This window comes from Dendrobates tinctorius, unplaced genomic scaffold (assembly GCF_039654945.1).
Source record: "Dendrobates tinctorius isolate UK_male_01 unplaced genomic scaffold, ASM3965494v1 ptg000116l, whole genome shotgun sequence".
Classification (NCBI taxonomy): domain Eukaryota; kingdom Metazoa; phylum Chordata; class Amphibia; order Anura; family Dendrobatidae; genus Dendrobates; species Dendrobates tinctorius.
In genome coordinates, this window is record NW_027361784.1 from 34,576,849 (window position 1) to 34,599,996 (window position 23,148).

Sequence of the window (23,148 nt, forward strand, 5' to 3'; positions counted from 1 at the left end):
TCATGGGACCTGAATCTTGTACTTTCAACACTGACAGGCCCTCCGTTTGAACCAATTTACTCGGCACCCCTAAAAATCCTATCAATTAAAACGGTGCTTCTGGTGGCACTAACATCAGCTCGAAGAGTGAGCGATATTCAAGCCTTATCAGCAGGTCCACCATTTACAAAAATTCTAGAGGATAGTCATCCTAAAACCTGACCCGGCCTATCTACCTAAAGTATCATCACATTTCCACAGGTCCCAAGAGGTAGTCCTTCCTGCCTTCTGCCCAAATCCAAAAAATAAGGGGGAAGAAAAATTCCACACTTTAGATGTTAAAAGGTGCCTAGTACAGTACTTAGAGGCCACCAAAAAATGTAGGAAGGAAGGCTCTCTTTGTATGTTTCCAGGGTCCTCTGAAGGGGCTCAAGGCATCCAAGAGTACCCTGGCAAGGTGGATAAGGGATACGATTGCCCTGGCATACTCATCCAGTGGAAATACCATCCTGGAGGGGCTGAGGGCTCATTCCACAAGGGCAATGGCGACCTCATGGGCTGAAAGATCTGAGGTATCAATAGAACAAATCTGTAAGGCGGCCACCTGGTCATCACTTTCGACCTTTTTTAGGAACTATAGATTAGATCTAGCCTCTACGTCTGACCTGACCTTCGGGAGAAGGGTCCTTCAGGCGGTGGTCCCTCCCTAAGCTACCAATCTCTGTAATTCTCTCCGTGGTGCTGTCATGGGTGAGAGAGAATAGCTTAGTTACTCACCGATAACGGTGTTTCTCGGAACCCATGACAGCACCTGCTTATTCCCCTCCCCTTCATGAGTATGGTGAGCACTTTTTTTTACTGTTAGTAGAGTGTTTCCGTTTAGGCACGGTGCTTTTGATAAATAAGCAGTATTCTAATATTGTGTATATATTTCTGTTGTCTAACTAACCTGGAGACCCTCTGATGCTCTGTAACCAACTGAAGGCGGAGGAGAGGTACCGCCTTTTTTATCTGTAGGTTCCTGTCCCTGAAGGGTGGATCCCCTCTCTCCGTGGTGCTGTCATGGGTTCCGAGAAACACAGTTATCGGTGAGTAACTAAGCTATTATGGATGGACCCTTAGTTGTTGCACGTGTCTTATTTTCAAAGGTTGTTTATAGTGACTCCATGCTGCCAACTCATTACAGTCTCCAGAGAGTATATTGATTTTACTCTATATAGGCTTACTGTTAATCATTGATCAACAGATTATGCAATTCAATTTCACTTCACTAAACCGGTTTAGTGATAAGACTATATATGTTTCCATGGATTCAGCTGGAAAGGATCCGCGGGAGGTGCTTAGTAAAGTGGACTTTGGATGACAGTAGCTGCAAGCCAATCAGCATCTCTTGGCAGACACCGCCCCTTCACAGTGCTCCTCCCAAAAGTTTGTTTCAGCAGAACCCTGTGTTTTGTTTCCTTTACTACTTTTAGGTTTAGGCTGGAGTCACACACAACCATTAAAAATTTGGACCGATTTTAACGGTACGAAATCGCACAAAGATTTCTTGTCCAGGGATCCGTCTGTCATCAGAATTTCCGGCGATGAACCGATTTTATTCACATCTAAGCATCAAATTGACATCCAATGTCAATGCCTGATGCTCTTTCCTGTTGACCTGGAGAAGTCTTGCGATTTAATCGCAAGTCACACGTGTGGTGCGTTTTCAATGCGATTTTTAATCGCATCCATAGACTTGCATTGGCGAATCCGATCCGAAAATCGGTGACAATCGCAGCATGCTGCGATTGTCTCGGTCCGAGGAACGGATCCGATAAAAAAAAAAACGCATGATGGGAGCAGCACCATTGAATAACATTGGGACGAATGCAATGCGATTTTTAATCGCATTGCATTCGTCCGATTTAATCGCTAGTGTGACTCCGGCCTTACTGTCTAATCTGGTGTTAAAAAGTGTTTTTTGTTTCTGGCTATTTCTACTTGATCTAATTTATTTTATTTCATTTTCAGGTTTCTTTGGCAGCAATTTGCCAGATTACCAGCGGTCTGAGATTATGATGTTTATCATGGGCAAAGTACCTGTTTTTGGATCTTCACACACACTCGATACAAGCCAGTTGGGGTGAGTGATCAAATAGACATGTGGGTCAGCATGAAACAAAGTTCAGCTTTGTATATGTAACGCTGGGGCTTCCCGGCAGCTGTGGCAGAGACATCCTATTGCACGACCAAAATTGGCTTGGTGCCGCTGCTGCCATCTGCCGCTGAATGGGGTCACGTAGAGAACAAGGGTACTGGTACAACCACTTTGAAAAAAATCCAGCCTGATTGGTTAGACCCCTTTCACATGTATTGCGCTGCCATTTAGCTCAAGCGCCGCGTGAAAGTTGGTCACAAACACCATGTATCTCCAGCCTTGGTCCTCATGTGCCGATCATGTTTTTGGTCCAAGTGCTATCTGACAAAACATGAGACCAATGTTATTCTATGGGGCCCCGTGCACATGTCTGATTTGCATCCATCAAAAAGAAAAAATCGGCCCGCACTCAGATGACTTCGGAATGCTCTCCTATTATCCCTTCTTTGCATTCCCTCCGTAGCATCACATACCTTCGAAATATAGCTCTTAGCCTTCAGCTAGATCCCACAAGGAGAACCCGTATTTCCTTGAGTTCTGATAATACGATGAGCGAGCAGAGAGGCTGGAGCCATCCTCCGGCTGTCATGTACAATTTTGGAGATTGTGCTCAGCTTGAAATGTAAAAAAAAAAAAATAAATCCTGTAGAAAACATAGCCCTCCTGCCTGGACAGATGTCTTCATCCATTGTTAACATTTCCAGTTGAGTTTCACCTTTTCGTGCATCATCAGGAAATGCAGAATCCATCTGACATTTTCGGTAACATTCCTTCATTGCCGAGACGTAAAGGTTTTCTTCAAGACAGACCGGGTCAGGCTGAGGTCATCCGGCGTAGCAGAGCTGATCATTTCATATACTTCTTTGCACAATCTGACTTCAAAAATCGTTAACAACCTGTGATGTATAAGTCATCATGGGTCAAATGCTGGGGTGGTGCACAGGAGCAGCGCTCGCTCCACACACGGCAGATGCCAGCTGTATATAAAGCCTGCTTCTAAAAGCAAGCAAGCGCCGATCAATACTGTTTAACAACTTAGATGCCATGGTCAATTGCTGTCAGCTGCAGATAAGGGGTTTTATCCAGGAGGTTTTTACTTTGTACCCCGCAATGCATGCCCTACTGGAGGTCCCTGGCGCTGCCATCTTTGTACTTTGTGCCTGCGGCTGGGCTTCATAGGAGATGAGTAAATGGGCAATATTCCACAACGCCTTAGCTTTATTGTACAAGTGATGACAGCTGCAAGTTCCCTAAAGGGATTAACTACGTTCTTAAAAAAAAAAAAAAAAAAAAAAAAAAAAAAAAAAGCTACTCTGTAATATTTTATGTTTTATTTTCTTTAATTAAAAAAAGAAAAAAGTTAGAATCAAATTTTTTTCCTTTCTGAAAATAGAAACATAAATCCACTATCTCCACATTTGTAAAATAAAATCTAAAATTACTTATACCATAAGAGTAGAAAAAAAGCATAAACCGCCATAATTAGCCTTTTTTTTCGTTACCTCACATCCCAAAATTTGCAGTCAAAAATGGTACTAAATAAAAGCCAAAGCCCATCACACAAGAGAAACAAACTCTCACATAGCTCTCTCAACAGAAGGATAAAAGTTATAAGTCTGGTGACACACAAATGAAAAATAGTAAAACTTAAAACCCTGTGTTGTATTGCTGTTCATGTACTATCCTGGAGAATCATGTTGCCAGGTTTTTGGTTTTTTTTTTTACACACAATGAAGGTTGTGTAGTATGAAACCCGAAAAAGAAGGTAATGTCAGATTTCAATTTTTATTTTTGGATTTAACCTCCTATTTTTAGTACGTTCAGTGGTAAAATGACTGGCGTCATTCAAGACTACAACTCATTCCAAACATCATAGAATGTTAGAGTTGGAAGGGACCTCGAGGGTCATCGTGTCCAACCCCCTCCTCAATGCAGATCTCTGTCCAGCCTCTGTTTGAAGGCTTCCATTGCAGGAGAACTCACCACCTCTTGTGGCACTCTGTTCCACTCATTGATCACCCTCACTGTCCAAAAGTTTTTTCTAATATCTAATTTGTATCTTCTCCCATTCAGTTTCATCCCATTGCTTCTCATGTTTCCATGTGCAAATGAGAATAAGGATGATCCTTCTACAATGTGACAGCCCTTTAGATATTTGTAGACCGCTATTAAGTCTCTTCTTTGCCTTCTTTTTTGCAAGCTAAACATTCCCAAATCCTTTAACCGTTCCTCATAAGACATACTTTGCAGTCCACTCACCATCCTAGAATCATAGAATCGTAGAGTTGGAAGGGACCTCCTGGGCCATCTGGTCCAACCCCCTGCTCAAAGCAGGATTCGCTAAATCATCCCAGTCAGATGTCTGTCCAGCCTCTGTTTGAAGACTTCCATTGAAGGAGAACTCACCACTTCTCGTGGCAGCCTGTTCCACTCATTGATCACTCTAACTGTCAAAAAGTTTTTTCTAATATCTAATCTGTGTCTCTTCCCATTCAGTTTCATCCCATTGCTTCTAGTCTTTCCTTGTGCAAATGAGAATAAAGTTGATCCTTCTACAATGTGACAGCCCTTTAGATATTTGTAGACAGCTATTAAGTCTCCTCTCAGTCTTCTCTTTTGCAAACTAAACATTCCCAAATCCTGCAACCTTTCCTCATAAGACAGGGTTTGCAGACCGGTCACCATTCTGGTCGCTCTTTTCTGAACTTGCTCCAGTTTGTTGATGTCTTTTTTAAAATGTGGTGCCCAAAACTGGACAAAACTGGTAGCTCTTCTCTGAACTCGCTCCAGTTTTTCAATGTCTTTTTTAAAATGTGATGCCCAGAACTGGACCCAGTAGTCCAGATGAGACCTGACTTTTTTCAATTGTATTGGCAACCATTTATATCGACTCTTTGAGTACGATCACTGAGCCAGTTATGAATCCACCTAACCGTAGCCTTGTCAATGGGTTAGTCTGGCATGAGTTGTTTGCAACAAACCCATGCTGGCTCTGATTAATTACTGTATTCTTATCCAAGTACTTACATACATGCTTTTTAATAATTTGTGCAAAGATCTTTGCTGGTATAGAAGGTAGGCTCACTGGCCTGTAATTTCCTTTTTACAGTTATGTCGGTAGAAAAATAGAAAAGTTATGGTACTTAGAAGAAGGGAAAATTTCCAAGACCATTTACAGAGGACCTTTCACCAAATTTTTCATATTGAGCTGGACGCATGGTGTAATAGTCGCCGCAGAATTTTTTTTGTTTTTATTTATTTAGCGTCTCCGTTGCGGAGATATTGGCAAGGAGATATTTAGCTCATAAAGAGTAAACTTTAGGTATATCTCCTGGTGGGTGTCATTAGATAGTTTTCACAGGTGGGTGTGTACTTCTGCCTCCTGTATGATGCTGACCAATCATAAGCAGTCAGCAGAATAGACGTGCAGAAGGATATATGATGTCATCAGGGTCACATAACCTGAGTCCACAGGTCCTGCCAGCTGGAGTGTGCAGCCTAAATAAGCATTGATTATATATTACAAAGCACACCTGGACTCTCCTGCAGGTGCCAAACAACCCGATAATCTGGGATTAGGACTTCTGGATTAGCAGAGATGGTCTGTACTTAACTCCTCCTGTATTCTGGAGAGTATCGTATATCCAGTAGCAGTATGTCCTCTGACTCCTCCATACTATGTTGATCACACCCCAGGCTCTTAAAGGGCTAAACCAGATTTACACCCGACATCATTGCTGCAGTGCCGCTGCATAGACACGGACTCCTAATATATTTTACTTTTCTCTATTAAACGGTTTAAGAAATTCCGCTGATAATATGCCGGTGTCTGTTACCATGACAACAGTCACACGTTTCCTTGGTAACACAGCGTTTCCCTAGTCACCGTTGAGGAGACTCTTGCCCTTCTGCTGCTGCACCTCTATAGGAGGGGGCAGCTCACAGAGCAGAGGAAGAAAGCGTGTCCCGGAAGTGCACGGCGGAGGATTATTTTATGGATTCTTGGGATGAAAATGTAGTTTTAGAGACTTCTGCTGGGGACCTTCTAGTGGTCAGCAGATTCAACAGAGAAACCTGGCAGTAAGTGTTCACTTTTCCTACAACACCCCCACTGGAGAAATTAAGAATTACACATGGTCCAATTGATGTCAGTGAGAGGCCTGGGTATTACAAGACAGAGCAGGAGACCCAAACAGAAGACTCGCTCATCTTACTCCAAAATTCTGATAATTTTATGATTGCTTGAGTGTAAGCAGAAAATGACTGTTCACAGCCTCTCACATATGCTTGGTTTGAACAGTCATTTTCTGCTGACTGACTCCCATTAAAAATCTGTTGTAGCTGATGCAGAAAGCGTATTGGAATATTTTCCACTTACAATTAATAAACTTTACTTGCCGCAGCCAATATAGCTCATATTCACTCTTAGCAATTTGAGATAGAGATATAGATAGATGATAGATGATTAATATAGATAAAATAATAATAAATTTTATGTCTATAGCGCCGACATATTCCGCAGCACTTTACATTTCAGAGGGGATTTGTACAGACAATAGACATTACAGCATAACAATAATCACATAGGTTATAACAAATACCAAGAGGAATGAGGGCCCTGCTCGCAAGCTTACAATCTATGAGGAAAAGGGGAGACATGAAAGGTGGGTGGTAACAGTTGCCTTCATTGTTCGGACCAGCCATAATGTTAAGTGTGTATCAGTACAGACACAGAGGGCTAATGGATGCATAAAGCATGTGGGAACATGATACGGGGAACCTGGTTATGGTAAAACTTTTGGCTGTGCCACACAGGGATAGATTGGATTAATGTGTTGAGGTGATAGGCCAGTCTGAATAAATGAGTTTTCAGGGCACGCTTAAAATTCTGGGGATTGGGGACTAATCGTATTAACCTGGGAAGTGCATTCCAAAGAATTGGCGCAGCACATGTAAAGTCTTGGAGATGGGAGTGGGAGGTTCTGATTATTGAGGATGCTAACCTCAGGTCATCAGCAGAGCGGAGGGCGCGGGTAGGGTGGTATACTGAAACAAGGGAGGAGATGTAGGGTGGTGCTTAGCCATGGACGGCTTTGTGGGTGAGGGTGATAAGTTTATACTGAATTCTGGAGTGGATGGGTAGCCAGTGTAATGACTGGCACAAGGTAGAGGCATCAGTGTAACGATTGGTGAGGAATATGATCCTTGCTGCAGCTTTCAAGACAGATTGGAGAGGGGAGAGTTTGGTAAGAGGGAGACCGATTAGAAGAGAGTTAGATAGATGATAGATAATGATTGATAGATGATTGATAATGATAGATGATAATTGTAAGCTTGCGAGCAGGGCCCTCATTCCTCTTGGTATCTGTTATGATCTATGTGATTATTGTTATGCTGTAATGTCTATTGTCTGTACAAGTCCCCTCTGAAATGTAAAGTGCTGCGGGATATGTCAGCGCTATAGAAATAAAATTATTTATTATTAGATAATAGATAGATAATAGATGGTAAATAGATAATGGATAATCTTTATTTTTATATAGCGCTAACATATTCCGCAGCGCTTTACATTATTTGCACACATTATCATCACTGTCCCCGATGGGGCTCACAATCTAAATTCCCTATCAGTATGTCTTTGGAATGTGGGAGGAAACTGGAGAACCTGGAGGAAACCCACGCAAACACGGGGAGAACATACAAACTCCTTGCAGATGTTGTCCTTGATGGGATTCGAACACAGGACTCCAGCGCTGCAAGGCTAACCACTGAGCCACCCAGCTGCCCATCTAGATGATAGATGATGGATAGAGATAGATGGATATGTAGATAGTTGACATTATTGAGCATGTTCTCACCTGTACCATTGCTATGGCTAGGCGTAACACATGCGGAAAATGACCGGTACGGTTGTCAGATCCTCAGCATATTAATCAGTGGCGCGGATTTTGACGCCAGATTTGATTTCTTTTCCAACACATCGCGGTAAATCCATTACAGGTCCGCACGGCAGGTACGAGGTTGTGACGCAGACTTGCAGCACAATTGGCAGTGGAAAACTTGTATCTGTGAGAGTCATTATTATTGAAGAGCCGACTTACGTAGAATTTTTACTCTTTAGCGCTTTTATTATTTTTCTTAAATGCGTTTTGCTCTGGGTCTGCTGTTTAGATCTGGCGATTTTTCTATAGGACTTAAAAATCTCCCCCAATAAAAAAATGGGGGATAAAAAACAATTCCCCCGTTCAGAGAAATAAAGGCTAGTTCATTTGTCTCAACCCCCAGCAATCATCATACATAGGCTGACTTCATTTGATCGGTGCCGCTTATGCGGAAAGGTTGTAGGGACGCACCCCTCCGACCCAGAGAAGGATGACACCCAGTTTGTATGTATTCATATATTTCCAGGAGGAGTAACAGGAGGTCGGCACCTTGCAGAAACCTGAGAGCTGACTTGTCCTCTTAGTACGTTATTTCATTGTGTTCTTATGTTTGATTTTTTTTTTTTTTAGGGATTTGGGAACAAAGAGGATCCAGATAATGTTGCTCCGGTCGCTGCTTATGGTACGTCCGCACTAATTTAGATTCAGAAATTTTGTTTCCACGTATAATTGGAGATTGCGCAGAATTTTTCCCAACTTTTACATAGTTTCTAATATGAGTATCTGAGTGTGGTGAAAAAAAAATGTTCTGATGCAAGTAGGAAATGCTCGATTCTGAATGAGGATTTGTTACAATGTATCGGTGCAGGTTTAGGTAGTGCAGGTTTAGGTAGTAATTGTGAGGACTGGACACAATTGTCACAAATCCTCCTCCCTGTGGAAATTCTGCTCAGGTTTCCTGTTAGGGTGTGTGCAGACGCTGCGGAATCCGCTGCGGATTAATCCGCACGGATTTTGCAAAAACCGCAGATAAACCGCAGGTCAAAAGACCTGCGGATTATCTGCGGTTTTGCCTGCGGTTTGGTCCTGCGGATTCACCATCTCCACAATGGTGGAGATAGGAACCCGCTGCGGATTCCGCAGAAAGAATTGACATGTCAATTCTTTCTGCGGTTTCAAAACCGCAGCAAATCCGCGCGGATTTTTCCGCAACGTCTACACAGCGTTTTTTTTTACCATTCATTTGAATGGTACTGTACACCGCAGCTAAAACTGCTGCGGGTCCGCAGCAGCCAAAAACGCTGCGGAAACGCAGCGGAATCTGCAGCGTGTGCACATACCCTTAAACAAAATCATTGACAGCAAGCAGATTTTTCTGCATTGGCGGAGAAGAGGGATCCTGACTCGTCAGACCAGACCTCATGACTTTGTGGGGCCCCCACTCTTCTTTGATTCACCCGGGTTTAGATTTCTTAGCCCCTTAGTGAACGAGCCAATTTGGTACTTAATGACCTGGCCAATTTTTACAATTCTGACCACTGTCACTTTATAAGGTAATAATAACTCTGGAACGCTTCCATGGATCTTGCTGATTCTGAGATGAAAATGAACATTATACTTTTTTCACAAAAAATATTAATTTGGAACCAATTTTTTTTATTTTCACAAGGGTATCAGGAGAAAATTGACCACAAAATTTGTTGTGCAATTTCTCCTGAGTACACCAATACCCCGCATGTGGGGAAAAGCCATTGGGCGCATGGCAATGCTTTAGAAGGGAGGGAGCAATGTTTGACTTTTTGAACGCAAAATTGGCTGGAATCAATGGTGGCGCCATGTTACGTTTGGAAGACCCCCTGATGTACCTAAACAGTGGAACCCCCCCAATTCTAACTCCAACCATAACCCTAACCACAAACATATCCCTAATCCCAACCCTAACCGTAATCCTAACCCTAACTTTAACCCCAACCCTAACCCTCACTTTAGCCCAACTCTACCCCTAATGGAAAAATTAAAATAAATACTTTTAGGTTATTATTTTCCCTAACTAAGTGGTGATAAATGGGGGTTTGATTTACTATTTTTTTTTTTTTATTTTGATCACTGTGATAGACCCCATCACAGTGATCAAAATGAACCAATAGGAAAAATTTCCTATTGTTGCCGGGTGCCAGCCGGCAGATCTCGGTGGGCCCACTGTGTATGCGCCCAACATTTTCTCCAGGAAGGAGATGCCGGCGGCCAAGGCGACTTTACGGATAGTTGCAGGGACATCAGAGGTACCGGGGCGGCATCAGGGGGACCCCATTTCTCTCTCCTCTGACGTGCGATCACATCAGAGGAGAGAGAAATTAAATGGGAAGTTGGAGGGTTTTTTTTTTTTTTTGCGGTCACAGTTATACCATTAATAACGGCGATCACAACACCGGGGATTGTAAAAACCGACCCAAATCATGCTCTCTGGGGTCTCGGCTACCACCCCGGAGAAATTCCAACTCTAGGGGACGCTATAGACTTGTTTATCAGCGCTGTTAAAAAGCGGCACTGAGGCATAAGTACCCTTAACTGCGTCCTTTAAAAAGTATATTGGTGGTCATTAAGGGGTTAAACTTCCCTTTGTATAAATCGCCATAACCCTCTTGGCTTCTCTACACAGGTGACTTCAGGTTACAAGGCAAAGAACATTGCAGCTGCCCTTCCCCCACCGTTCCTGGATCCCCTCCTGTCGCCTTCGCTCATGGAGGACTCCGAGCTGCGCCAGCTGGTGCTTGAAATACTACACAACCTCATAGATCGTCACGACAATAGAGCCAAACTCCGCGGCATCAGGTACTCACCCGCACGATGCCAATTGTAACCCTCTGTCTAAAAAAAAAAATGCACAGAAAACAATTTGTAAGCCACTAAATGGTGCCTGGAGTACAGATGGTGAGGGCTGAGACCCCCCATCAGTTGCTCTGTGACCCTTCAGCTTCTAGGTCATTTTCTGACTCTGTCAGAAAGTACGTCGCCCACACAAGGCTTTTCTGCAAGTGTCTGCACCATAATGTGCAATAGTGATCTCCTGTAGTTATTGCATTTACTCTGTCGCCTCATTGGGGGACACAGAACCATGGGTGTTATGCTGCTGTCTACTAGGAGGCGACACTATGCATAATCTGAAAAAGATTAACTTTGGCTCCTCCTCTGCAGTATACACCCCTGGACGGCGTCAGCCTTCTCCAGTTTTGCTTAGTGTCGCAAGGAGGCACACCTTTTTTCTTCCGTTTTTTTTCCCTTTTTCGTCCGGAAATACAGATGAAGAAAAGTGGGTCTCCAGCGAGACTCCCGGCATGGCTCCCTCCTCGGTCCCCCATTAGGGGTACCCGGTTGAGGTCGAGGTGGCTATTCCCCATGTCGCTCCCTCCCCAGTCCCTCGGGTCCTGGTTCGAGGTCGAGACCCCCCTCCTTCCCCAACCCCTTTGGGGTCTGGGTTGAGGTTGAGGCGAGGATGAAGACCCCCTGAGGGTGACAGACGCACCCTCCCTAATCCCCCGCAGGGGGCATTAGGTTGAGATGCCTCAGGTAGGGTCGGAGAACAGGCAGCATTCCGCAGCTTCCAGGGACCCCAGACCAGCTGAGGGGATCCTGTTGGGGCCGGGGGAGGGTGCGGACTGGATGGCAAAGCAGAGACAGGGCTTTTCTGCGTCCCTGTCTCTGCAGCAGCAGCGGCGGCTCCATAGCGCTCCAGGGGCCCCCCATACAGAAACCGCTACCCCTGCTACCCCCACCGCTATCCAGTCGACCATTCTGGGGGGGTCTGGTACAAATCCGTTTCCCCCCCCCCCCGGACTACCGTGCCGCTCTGGAGCCCTCCTGGGCATCAGGCCTCTACTTTAGACCGCGGCTTCGGCCTAGCCGAAGCCGCCGCCTTTTCCCCGCCCCCGGATGACTAAAATGACACGCTGGAGTGTCATAGAAGGGGCGGATTGAGGCTGAAAGGCGCGTTTTTACACAGCCCAGCGTGCCCTTTTCAGCTCTCCGCCCCCTCCTCCCTCTCCTCAGAGTCCCGGTGGCCATTTTTTCTGGATGAGATCCAGGAGAGGAGCATCACAGCGGTCTCCGGGGGGCACAGAACTGGGATCTGTCGGCGCTGGACCTAGGGGCACACCGGTGGGGTAAGCTCACAGCTGGGTTCTCATTACTCAGCTGTGAATCTATACTTCCTATAAGGCTCTCTGTGGGTTCCCTCTGCGTAGCCACCCCTGTACGATCCCTAATAGCCAGCCTCTGTGCACTATGCCGGGCTCAAGGAAGACAACCAGGCAGGAATGTTTCTATGCATTCTGCACAGCCTGCAAAGCCATGCTCCCTAGTGGCAGCACGTATCCGCACTGCCGGGACTGCAGGGTCAGAACCCCAGGGAGTCCCTACTGACGCTTCATTGTCACAGGCCACGCCGGAATGGGCAACTCGGATGTCTCAGTCTATGACACATTCCATAGACAACCTAACTGCCACATTGCTGCAAGCTCTGCAGAGTCGGGCTCCGGCTATGGACGTTACACAGCAAACGGACAGCTTGTCTCAGGAACATGCTGCTTCCGACTCTCACAGGCGTAAGCGGACCCACAGGTCTCGATCACCTGAGTCGCCCTATAGCACAAGGTCGTCCCCCTCCAGGGAGAGACAGCATCATTCCAGGTCTCCTAGGCAGTCCCCTCCCACAGACAGACAGTGCAATTTACCACAGAGATCCCCCACCACAGAAGACCCCCGCCCCAGGTCGCCCTCCAGGGATCACCTTAGCGAGGCACAGGATTCGGAGGGCATCTGTGACTCCGACTCAGATAACGAAACGGAGAGGTCAGTGGTACCTTCTCCCCCTAGCAATACAGCGCTAGTTGAGGACATAATCTCTGCCATTCATCGGGTGCTAAAAATTCCAGAGCCGGCCCCGGAAGTCCCAGAACATAGGATTTGCTTCGAAAGTGTTCAGAAACCACCTAAGGTCTCCCCTAATCACCATGAGTTTGAGAAATACTTACCAAACAGTTTGCGCAGCCTGAGAAAAAATTCGCTAATCGCAAATATTTGGAAGCGAAGTACCCCTTCCCACAGAAAGACACCAAACAATGGACAGATCCACGTGAAGTGGACCCTCCGGTTTCTAGGCTAGCAGCGCAGACTTTACTCTCTCTGCCAGATAGCTCAACCCTCAGGGACGCAGCAGACCGACAAGTAGAACGCATGGCTCGTTCTATTTTCGAAGCGGCAGGCGCCTCTCTGGGCCCTGCGTTTGCTTCAGTTTGGGCGGCCAAGGCCATCCTGGCGTGGGCCAAAAAACTACAGGAGGGTCTTCAAGCTTCAAATCCTGAGCTCTCGGACCAAGCGGTCTAGATAGCAGTGGTGGCAGACTACATGATTCATGCAGCCCTGGATTCCGCAAGAGGTGTAGCGGGAATAGCATCAAACGCCATCACGATCCGACGCATCCTCTGGCTGCGAGAATGGAAAGCGGATGCGGCCTCAAAGAAGTCCCTCACGCGACTTCCGTATTTTACTGGAAGACTTTTCGGCGAAAAGTTGGACACCATGATAGCAAATGCCACTGGGGGTAAGAGTACCTCTCTCCCTCAACTAAAACCGAAACGCACGTTTAAATGAAGAAACCAGACGCGATTCCGATCCTTTTGGAATTCCTCGGGCTGGTCCGATTCGCGCCCAGCGCAAAACCGTAACCGCTCTCCACGCAGGGACAACCCACGGACGCAGCAGCGACCGGACAGGTCTTGGCAGTCGAAAGCAGGCCAGGCGAAACCCAAGGGAGGAAAACCTCAGAACTTCGCTTCATCATGACTCGCGAACTCCGGAAGACACCCCACCAGTAGGCGGCCGACTTTTACTCTTCCAACAAGTCTGGCTGCCTATTACAGAAGACAGGTGGGTCAGGGAAATAGTGTCTTCCGGATACAAGATAGAGTTCACTTCCGCTCCACCGAACCGGTTCTTCCTTTCTATACCTCCAACACCACCAGACAAGGCTCGTGCTTTCCACCAAGCGGTTTCCTCTCTCCTTCAAGCAGGAGTTGTGGTGCCGGTTCCCGCGAACGAGAGATTCCGAGGGTTCTACCCAAATTTGTTCGTAGTCCCCAAGAAAGGAGGCGGCGTCCGACCCATACTGGACCTAAAACAGCTCAACAATTACGTACGGGTCCGTCATTTCCGCATGGAGTCCCTCCGGTCCATCATTGCATCCATGGAGCAGGGAGAATACCTCGCCTCCATAGACATACTGGATGCGTATCTGCACATACCAATTGCTCCCGCCCACCAAAGGTTTCTCAGGTTCGCGGTCAACCAAAACCACTACCAGTTTGTCGCCCTTCCGTTCGGACTCGCCGCGGCTCCAAGAACGTTCACCAAAGTCATGGCGGCCACCATGGACGTTCTGCACTCAAGAGGCATTCTAGTCGTCCCGTACCTGGACGACCTCCTCATCAAGTTTCCCACTTTCAAAGACTGCGAGGTCAGTGTTTCAATCACACTAGACACTCTGAGTCGCCTGGGATGGCTAGTCAACCTACAGAAATCGTTGACTATCCCAACTCGGACTCTAACATTCCTGGGAATGGTATTCGACACCTCCAGGGGCCTGGTGCTCCTTCCCAAGGACAAGACACTGGCCATCCGTCTGGGAGTTCGCACACTCTTTCGCAGTCCTCCTCGATCTCTCCGGTTTGCCATGAGAGTCCTCGGCCGGATGGCAGCAGCAATAGAGGCAGTGCCATTTGCCCAGTTTCGCCTCAGGGTCCTTCAACTAGCCATACTCAGATCTTGGGACAGGAACCCCTTCTCCCTCGACAGGGAGTTCAGGTTGACGTCATCTACCAGGAGGTCCCTGCATTGGTGGCTCAAACCAACCTCGCTTACATGAGGGAAGCCCTTCCTCTCAGGACAATGGAAGATCCTGACTACCGATGCAAGCCTGACAGGCTGGGGGCGGTGCACCTACATCACAGGGCACAGGGCAAGTGGTCACCGAGGGAAGTGACATTGCCCATCAATGTTCTGGAAATCAGGGCCATCCTCTTGGCACTGAGAGCCTTTCATCACTTGCTTGCAGCCTCGCACATACGGATACAGTCGGACAATGCCACGGCTGTGGCATACGTGAACCACCAAGGACATCCTCATCGCGCCAGACTGGCCCAGACGTACATGGTACACCGACATCGTCCAACTTACAGCAGACGCCCCCTGGCGTCTACCCGACCGTCACGATCTTCTGTCTCAAGGTCCGTTCTTCCACCAGAATTCAGGGGCTCTCAATTTGACGGCATGGCCCTTGAAACCTGGATTCTAACCCAGGCAGGTTTTTCACCGGCAGTCATTGCAACTATGATCAGGGCAAGGAAGCCTGCCTCCGCCAAGCTCTATTATCGTACCTGGAGAGCTTTCTTTTCTTGGTGCGAATCTCATGGACAAGTCCTACTCCCTTATTCCCTCCCGAAGGTACTAGGTTTTCTTCAATCGGGCCTAGACGCCAAGCTATCCTTAAGTTCACTTAAGAGTCAGGTGTCGGCGCTTTCAGTCCTTTTTCAAAAGCGCATTGCTATTAAACCGCAAGTAAGGACTTTCATCCAGGGAGTTTCCCGATTGGTTCCTCCCTACAAACGTCCGCTGGATACGTGGGACCTCAATCTGGTCCTGACAGCGTTGCAAGTTCCACCCTTCGAACCTCTTAGAGAAGTTCCACTCTCCATTCTGTCTCAGAAAGTGGTTTTTCTAGTGGCGATCACCTCGTTACGCAGAGTGTCGGAATTGTCAGCACTTTCCTGCAGATGGCCTTTCCTAGCTTTTCACCAGGACAAGGTGGTTCTCCGCACGGTACCGTCCTTCCTTCCGAAGGTTGTGTCCAACTTTCACCTCAATGAGGAGATTTCACTCCCATCCCTTTGCCCGGTTCCGGTTCATAGAGTGGAGAAGGCTCTGCATACGCTTGACCTCGTCAGAGCATTGCGGAATTACGTGTCCAGGACTGCACCTTTCCGGAAATCTGATTCCCTCTTCATTCTTCCGGAAGGTAGTCGCAAGGGGCTGCCGGCTTCCAAGGCTACCCTTGCCAGGTGGATCAAGTCCACCATACATGAGGCCTACCGACTTAACAGTTCCCCTCTTCCGGCCGGTATCACGGCACACTCTACCCGGGCAGTAGGGGCCTCCTGGGCCATTCGGCATCAGGCTTCGGCACAACAAGTGTGTAAGGCGGCCACTTGGACTAGCCTACACACGTTTACGAAACACTACAGTGTTCATACCCAGTCCTCAGCGGATGCGAGCCTGGGTAGACTGGTTCTGCAGGCGGCAGTGCCCCTAACTTAGGATCCTGCTAGCACAATATTCGTCCATTGCTTCCCACCCAGGGACTACTTTGGGACGTCCCATGGTTCTGTGTCCCCCAATGAGGCGACAGAGTAAAGGAGATTTTTGTGTACTCACCGTAAAATCTCTTTCTCTTAGCCTCTAATTGGGGGACACAGCTCCCACCCTGTTGCCCTTATGGGCCGTTGTTTACGGTTGAGTTCTCATATTGTTCTTTGAGCTCGTACATAGTAGCCTTCTTACAGGTATGGTTATGTTATTTGGTTACGTTCCTCCTAATGCTTTGGCACAAAACTGGAGAAGGCTGACGCCGTCCAGGGGTGTATACTGCAGAGGAGGAGCCAAAGTTAATCTTTTTCAGATTATGCATAGTGTCGCCTCCTAGTGGACAGCAGCATAACACCCATGGTTCTGTGTCCCCCAATTAGAGGCTAAGAGAAAGAGATTTTACGGTGAGTACACAAAAATCTCCTTTTTTGCTGTGTGATGCATTTTTTTTTTTGCGTGTCACCTTTGCGCTTATAAAGGCTCCTGATAGAAGTCTATAAGGGAAACGCACACAGTTCTGCTCTGTTTTAGACATGTGGTGGACAGGAGTTGGCATGAAATCATATCCAGCTGCGTGAACTGTTATACGCAGCTGATTTTTTGCGTGCACACACTAGCAATCCCCGACAGCAACATGTAAATGGCCTTCTAGTCTATGTGCTCAGGAGTATATATACAGATGCCCAGGAACCAGTTTGTGGCTTTATTTTCCCTTTCTCACATTGCGATTTATTACTTTAAAGAAACGGGAAATGTCTTTTTTTTTTTTTTTTTTTTTTTTTTTTTAATCCTCGAATATTTCGATTGTCCCTGACGCTTTTTCTGCTTCATTATTGGCTTAATTACGGTAAGTACATGATTGTATTTTTATTGAAAGGGAAATCTGTAGCCTGCAAATATACAGCGGCGGTAATGATACCTTATAATTATTGTGACAGTCTCATCCCTGAAGATTAAAAATGTTGCATAGTTGCTGAACATGGTTATAATCCCTCTCGAATGTCTCAGAACAGACTGGTTACTCCTCCACGTAATGCATGTTCTCCGGCTGTGGTATCTTTGGACTCGCCTGTTACTCCTTTATACCTGGTTCGGTTTGCATTTGAGTTGTCTCCTGCACTCGGGTTTCTAGAGCCACCAACTACGAGTGCACTCTAAGTGCCTAATACCAACACCGCCACACGCAGACGCCTCACAGAGTCCCTGTTTTTCCATCCAAAATCGTTTTTTGCATTCAAGTGCTAGCCACATTTTTCGCAGATAGCACTTGTACCTCTCATAGTGAATGGGGTCATTCACATATCCGTAGCTTTTAACAAATGGTCGTCACAAAATCGTGGAGTCTTGTTTGATATTGATCCTAGTGTCGGATGAAAATCAGCAATGCAAGACTATAGAGGATGCAATAAGTATTGCACAAGTCACCAATTTTCTAAGTAAATATTTTTTCTAAAGGAGCACTTGACATAAAATTCCTACCAGATAAGAAATCAAACCATAGATGTCTGTAAATTAACTTATGTGTAATGAGAAATGTCACAGTGACAAAGTATTGAACATGCTTACTGAAATTTTCATTGATGCTGACCTCTTCAAGACGCCTCCTGTATGGAGAAACTAGTCGCAGGCATTGCTCAGGTGTGATTTTAGCCCATTCTTCCACACAAACACTCGTCGCATCCTGAAGCTTCTGTGGGCTCCTTCTTTGAACTCTGAGCTTTAGTACATTTCATACATTTTCTATTGGATTCAGGTCCGGTAATCAACTCAGCCATTATAGCAGCTTTATTTTCTTTCTCTGAAACCAATTTTAGCGTTCCCTTGGCTGTGTGTTTTGGATCATTGTTTTTCTGAAATGTCCACCCTCGTCTCCTCTTCATCATCCTGGTAAATGGTAGAAGATTTTTTTTATCATTAATGTCTCTGTACATTTATCCATTCATCCTTCCTTCAATTATATGAAGTTTGACAGTGCCGTATGCTGAAAAATAGCCTTACACCATAATGTTCCCTCCTCCACACTTCACTGTTGGTATGGTGTTTTTGGGGTGATGTGCAGTGCCTTCTGGCCTCAAAACATGCTGTGTATTATACCATCCAAAATGTTCAATTTTTGTCTCATCTTACCAGACTATATTTTCCCAATATTTCACAAGTGTGTCTAAGTTTTGTTGATCAAACTTTTTAAACGTGCTAGAATATGCTTTTCGTTCAGCAATATCTTGCGTGGTGAGCGTGCATACAGGTCATGGAGGTTGCATGGTGAGTGTGCAAACAGGCAAAGTGGAGGTTGATGGTTTTCTTTGAAACAATTATACCTGCTGATTCCAGATCTTTCTGTAGCTGCTCTCCATTTGTGGCCCTTGTCTCTTGGACAACTCTTCTGATACTTTTTTTCACTCCTCTGTCTGAAGTCTTGCAGGGAGCACCTGGTCATCGCTTATGGTGAAATGATGTTCTTTCCATTTCTGGATTATGGCACCAACAGTGCTCACTTCAACCTTCAATAATTTAGAAATTCTTCAGTAACCAAAGCCATCAGCATGTTTGGCAACAATAAGGTTGCAATGGTCTTGAGACAGCTCACTGGTTTACCCACGATAACATGTTTCTTGTGAGACACCTTTTTAAGGCCATCAGTTGAACCATTTGATACTATTTTTTTTACTAAGTGGCAGGATTGCTCTCTAATTCCTGATAGATTTCAGTTGGTGTCTTGACTTTCTTTGGCTTTTTGCACCTCTTCCTTCAGGTGTTCAAAACTTATCCCCTGTGTCATTTCTCATTATTACACATTACTTAATTTATGGACATCTCTGGTTTTATTTCTTTGCCTTTGTGGATTGGATGAATTGTTACCGACATCTGGTTAGAAGGTCATGTCAATAACACCTTAGAAAAGAGGATTTTAGATACTAGCCATAAAATCTTTCTCGGAGCCTTCATTGGGGGACACAGGTAACCATGGGTGTATGCTGCTGCAGCTGGGAGGCTGACACAAGGAAAAAAGTTGTCTCCTCCTCAGCAGGGTACACCCACGAACTGGCACGAGGCCATCATTAGTGAGGAAAGCAGTAGGAGAAGAAACATTAAAACAACCTTACACAGGCCCAACAAGGCACAAACGAGGGCTGGTGCTGTGTTCCCCAATGAAGGCTCAGAGAAAGAGATTTTGCAGTGAGTACCCCAAATCCTTTTTTCTCTATCACTTCATTGGGAGACAAGGGGGACACAGGTAACCATGGGACATCCAAAAGCGGTCCCAAGGAAGGGAACAGGAGAACATGCCCAGATTTGAACAGGTGACAGACAATTGCTTCCTGCAGAACCTTCCTGCCTAGGCTCGCATCAACCGATATGTAGGTATGCAACCTGTAGAATTTGGAAAAAGTATGGAGGGAAGGTCAGGTAGTGGTTTTGCAGATCTAGGTTTCAGAGGCCTGCTGGCGAATGACCCAGGAAGCCCCCACCACATGCATGGAGTGGGCCTTTGCTCCCAGTGGGGTTGGCCTATCCTTGACTCGACATGCCTCCAGTATGGCAGAGCGGATCCAATGAGCGATAGTGGAGTACAGATGTTGCAGAAAGCTGACGTTTCAAAGGTCCATTGCAAACCTTCTTAACTTTTAATGTTGGACATGGTAATAACAAAAATAAAAAGTTTAGTGGCTCTTCATTTCCATTTTTTCGTCATGTGCCACAAAGGAGTGGGGCTTGGGCCAAAGAAGCTTGCACATATTGCGTCACCCAGTAGCTGATGTGAACTTCTAGCAGACAGTAACTTTGGTGCACTTTTAGACTCTAAAGTTTACACTTTCTGAGAATCAGGCTGATTTTAGTAAAAGTTTATTAGAAAGTTGTAGAACTTTTCATCATGCGGTCAGAAAACACGCAACGACTCAAGCAGATTGTGGTGCAGATTTTACCTTGCGCCTTTCAATCTGCAGTAAATTCACAGCAGAACTGAAAACAATCTGCAGCGTGCGCCCAATCCTGCATAGATAATATCCGCTGCACATACTGTACCGTACACTGTATCGCCTGGGAGGCATGAGGTTGGAATCCGCTGCTCATCGGGAGTCGGCTTTTTTTTTTCATTTCAGGATAATCCCAGATGTTGACGACCTAAAAATTAAACGTGAGAAAATAAGTCGACAGGATGTGAGCTTCATGAAAAAGGTGAGCCGCACAAACCGAACGTCTGCTTTCTCTCCATCTGCTGTGCTGTTGAACACGGTTTTCTGTTATCGGCCACCTAAGAAAGTGAAGAGAGGCCTCTCAGTGCCACATGCATTTCACACAGATATATATAATTTTTTGGTTTGTTTAATTTTTACTGGAAATTAACACTTTTTTTGATTTTACTTAATGCTATGTCCTTTTTTTCTGCTAAAAAGCATTTTTTGATGTATGTTTTTTTGAAAAAAAAAAAGAATTTTGAACCATTTGTTTTCCACATCCTCTATGTATCACAGTACATGGCAGACTGTAGAATATATTTCTGATGATAGTGTCTGTAACACTTATTGTCTTTTTTCCTTTCCTCCTGAACCATCTTCTAAGCTGATATATGACCACATCAGAGTTGAAATTTCAACATGTTGTTAATGAGTTTAGTTGAGGAGCATAATGTAGTCTAAAATCTGCTTTCTGTCTAACCGGTGCCTCCTGCTGCTGTCTGTCCACTGTGCTTTTTACTGCAGCTCTGCCAATGAAGAGGTCACAATGATCGGAGGCTCCAGCTTTGGTGCATAGTCTGAAGTCGTCTGTAATAGACCTCTTATATCTAAGTTTTAGGCTGCTGCTCTGTTGTTCCACCATGCTTTTTACTGCAGCTCTGCTTTCTATATACACAAGCTTAGTGAGAGTTCACTAGTAACAGGCTGCTTCTATAGAAGTATGGCATCGGGTGTTTAGTGTACGACATATTAATCGGACGACATGTCTGTGTGCAGCACGGTCAGCAGCTGTACCGGCACATATACCTGGGCTGCAAGGAAGAAGACAATGTACAGAAGAACTACGAGCTCCTGTACACGGCCCTGGCACTGGTGACCATCGAGCTGGCCAACGAAGAAGTGGTGATCGACCTGATACGGGTGGCTATTGCGTTGCAGGTGCGGATGTGGTGGTGGTGTTGGGGGGTGGTTGGTTTTTTCTTTTTGTTTTTCTTCACAGTATGTAGATTTGGTTTTATTCCTTTTTCAGAATAAAGTAAATGTCTACTGCTGAAAACCATTTTTATATGTATCTATAAATATGTTCATAAATCCGCACAGATTAAAATAGCTATTCCCATCTTCATAGATGGATATTGCCAGATAGTTCTTGTAAAAGCAAACACTTTTTTTTGCAATTTACTTCTTATTAAAATTTGCAGCCTATCTTGAGATATTAACACTTTTGTTTACAGCTCGTTGCCTAGGAGACCGACCACCACTGATGTCTAGCTTGCAAGAGCTGCACTGATTAGGAGGCAACAGTGCTCCCCAGTGATCCTGGCCAGCTCCAAAACACTGCTAAGTGATCATGCACTGGGCTTGTAAGCGCTGTACAAGATCGGTGGTCGGATACCAAGAGCTTGATCTGTAAACAAAAGAAAAATGGAAATAGCTCAAGAATGGCTGAAAATTTTAACAAGCGGTAAATTGCAAAATTGCTCGTAAATACAAGCACCATCCAACAGTAAATTTATCAATGTATCATCGCTCCAAAGCCCCTGCATAAATGTAAAGTTGAAATATTTTCTTCGGTCTTCCAGCTGCCCCCCCCCCCCCCCCCCCTACTAAGGGGAACTAAGAAGTTTATTACATACTGGGGAAAATGTATGAAAATTTTCCAAGAGCTTGTTCACACCCAACATTTTTGATGCTTTTATTGCATGCAAAAAAAAAAGCTGCAAAATAAATGAATTTCTAAAATTTCATTCACACAGTGCATTTTTTTTTTCCATGCATTTATTTTTTCCATAAACGCAGCATGTCAATTCAGTCGCATTTATTCTGCAGTTTTTCCTCACTTGAGATCAAATTGGCAAAACACGAAAAACGTATAAAAAAACCCTCACGTTATTTATGCTGCATTTCTTTGGTGTTAGTCTGCATCTATCATGCAGAAAAAAAAACTGCAACCAAAAAAAAAAGCTACATGTGAACATATGTGAATTTGTGATCAGTGTAAATTTAGAGGGGGGCTTTCAACAAGACTGACGTTCACTTGCCTTTATATTGACTCGCACTAATATGTTGACACATTTTTGGGTCAGTCTGGCATGTCTTAGACCACACAGATTTGCACGAAGCCACGCCTTCCCTTTCCAATCCACACCCCCTTGTCAATCAAGGTACAGAAATTGTCTAAAACATATAACAAATGTGATGCAAGGCAAGTATGATGGGTCTGTGAGCACTTTTAGCTCCTGATTGTGTGGTATTATTGAGTGTATGTATATAGTCAGTATCACAGTCCGTTCCTCTGTTACGATGAAATCAGTATTTTGAATTGCTATGTAAATGAGACTGAAGAGCTATGGTAGATCTGAAGCCTCTGTCACTCCAGCTCTGTTCCCGGCCCAGGGCCGACGACTCCTGCTTGACTGACGCCTCCTTTGCCTGAAGTGATACAATATGGAGACTCTCGGGCTGGGAGAAGACAGAGCTGGGTCAGGAATAGAGCTGGAGTGACAGAGGCTTTGGATCTACCATAGCTCTTCTGCCTCATTTACATATAAAT

General features: G+C 45.4%; 1 protein-coding gene across 3 annotated transcripts in view; it reads left to right on the top strand.

Annotated features, from left to right (window-relative positions):
* The window catches only part of EFR3A (EFR3 homolog A), a 175,264-nt gene that overhangs the window by 101,029 nt on the left and 51,087 nt on the right, over positions 1 to 23,148 (top strand). For all 3 annotated transcript variants that reach the window (XM_073590347.1, XM_073590349.1, XM_073590348.1), the window contains exons 12-16: positions 1,993 to 2,104; positions 8,632 to 8,683; positions 10,661 to 10,833; positions 20,520 to 20,595; positions 21,372 to 21,533. In XM_073590347.1, the coding sequence (XP_073446448.1) occupies positions 1,993 to 2,104; positions 8,632 to 8,683; positions 10,661 to 10,833; positions 20,520 to 20,595; positions 21,372 to 21,533 (575 nt within the window). The remainder of the gene's footprint in view (positions 1 to 1,992; positions 2,105 to 8,631; positions 8,684 to 10,660; positions 10,834 to 20,519; positions 20,596 to 21,371; positions 21,534 to 23,148) is intronic.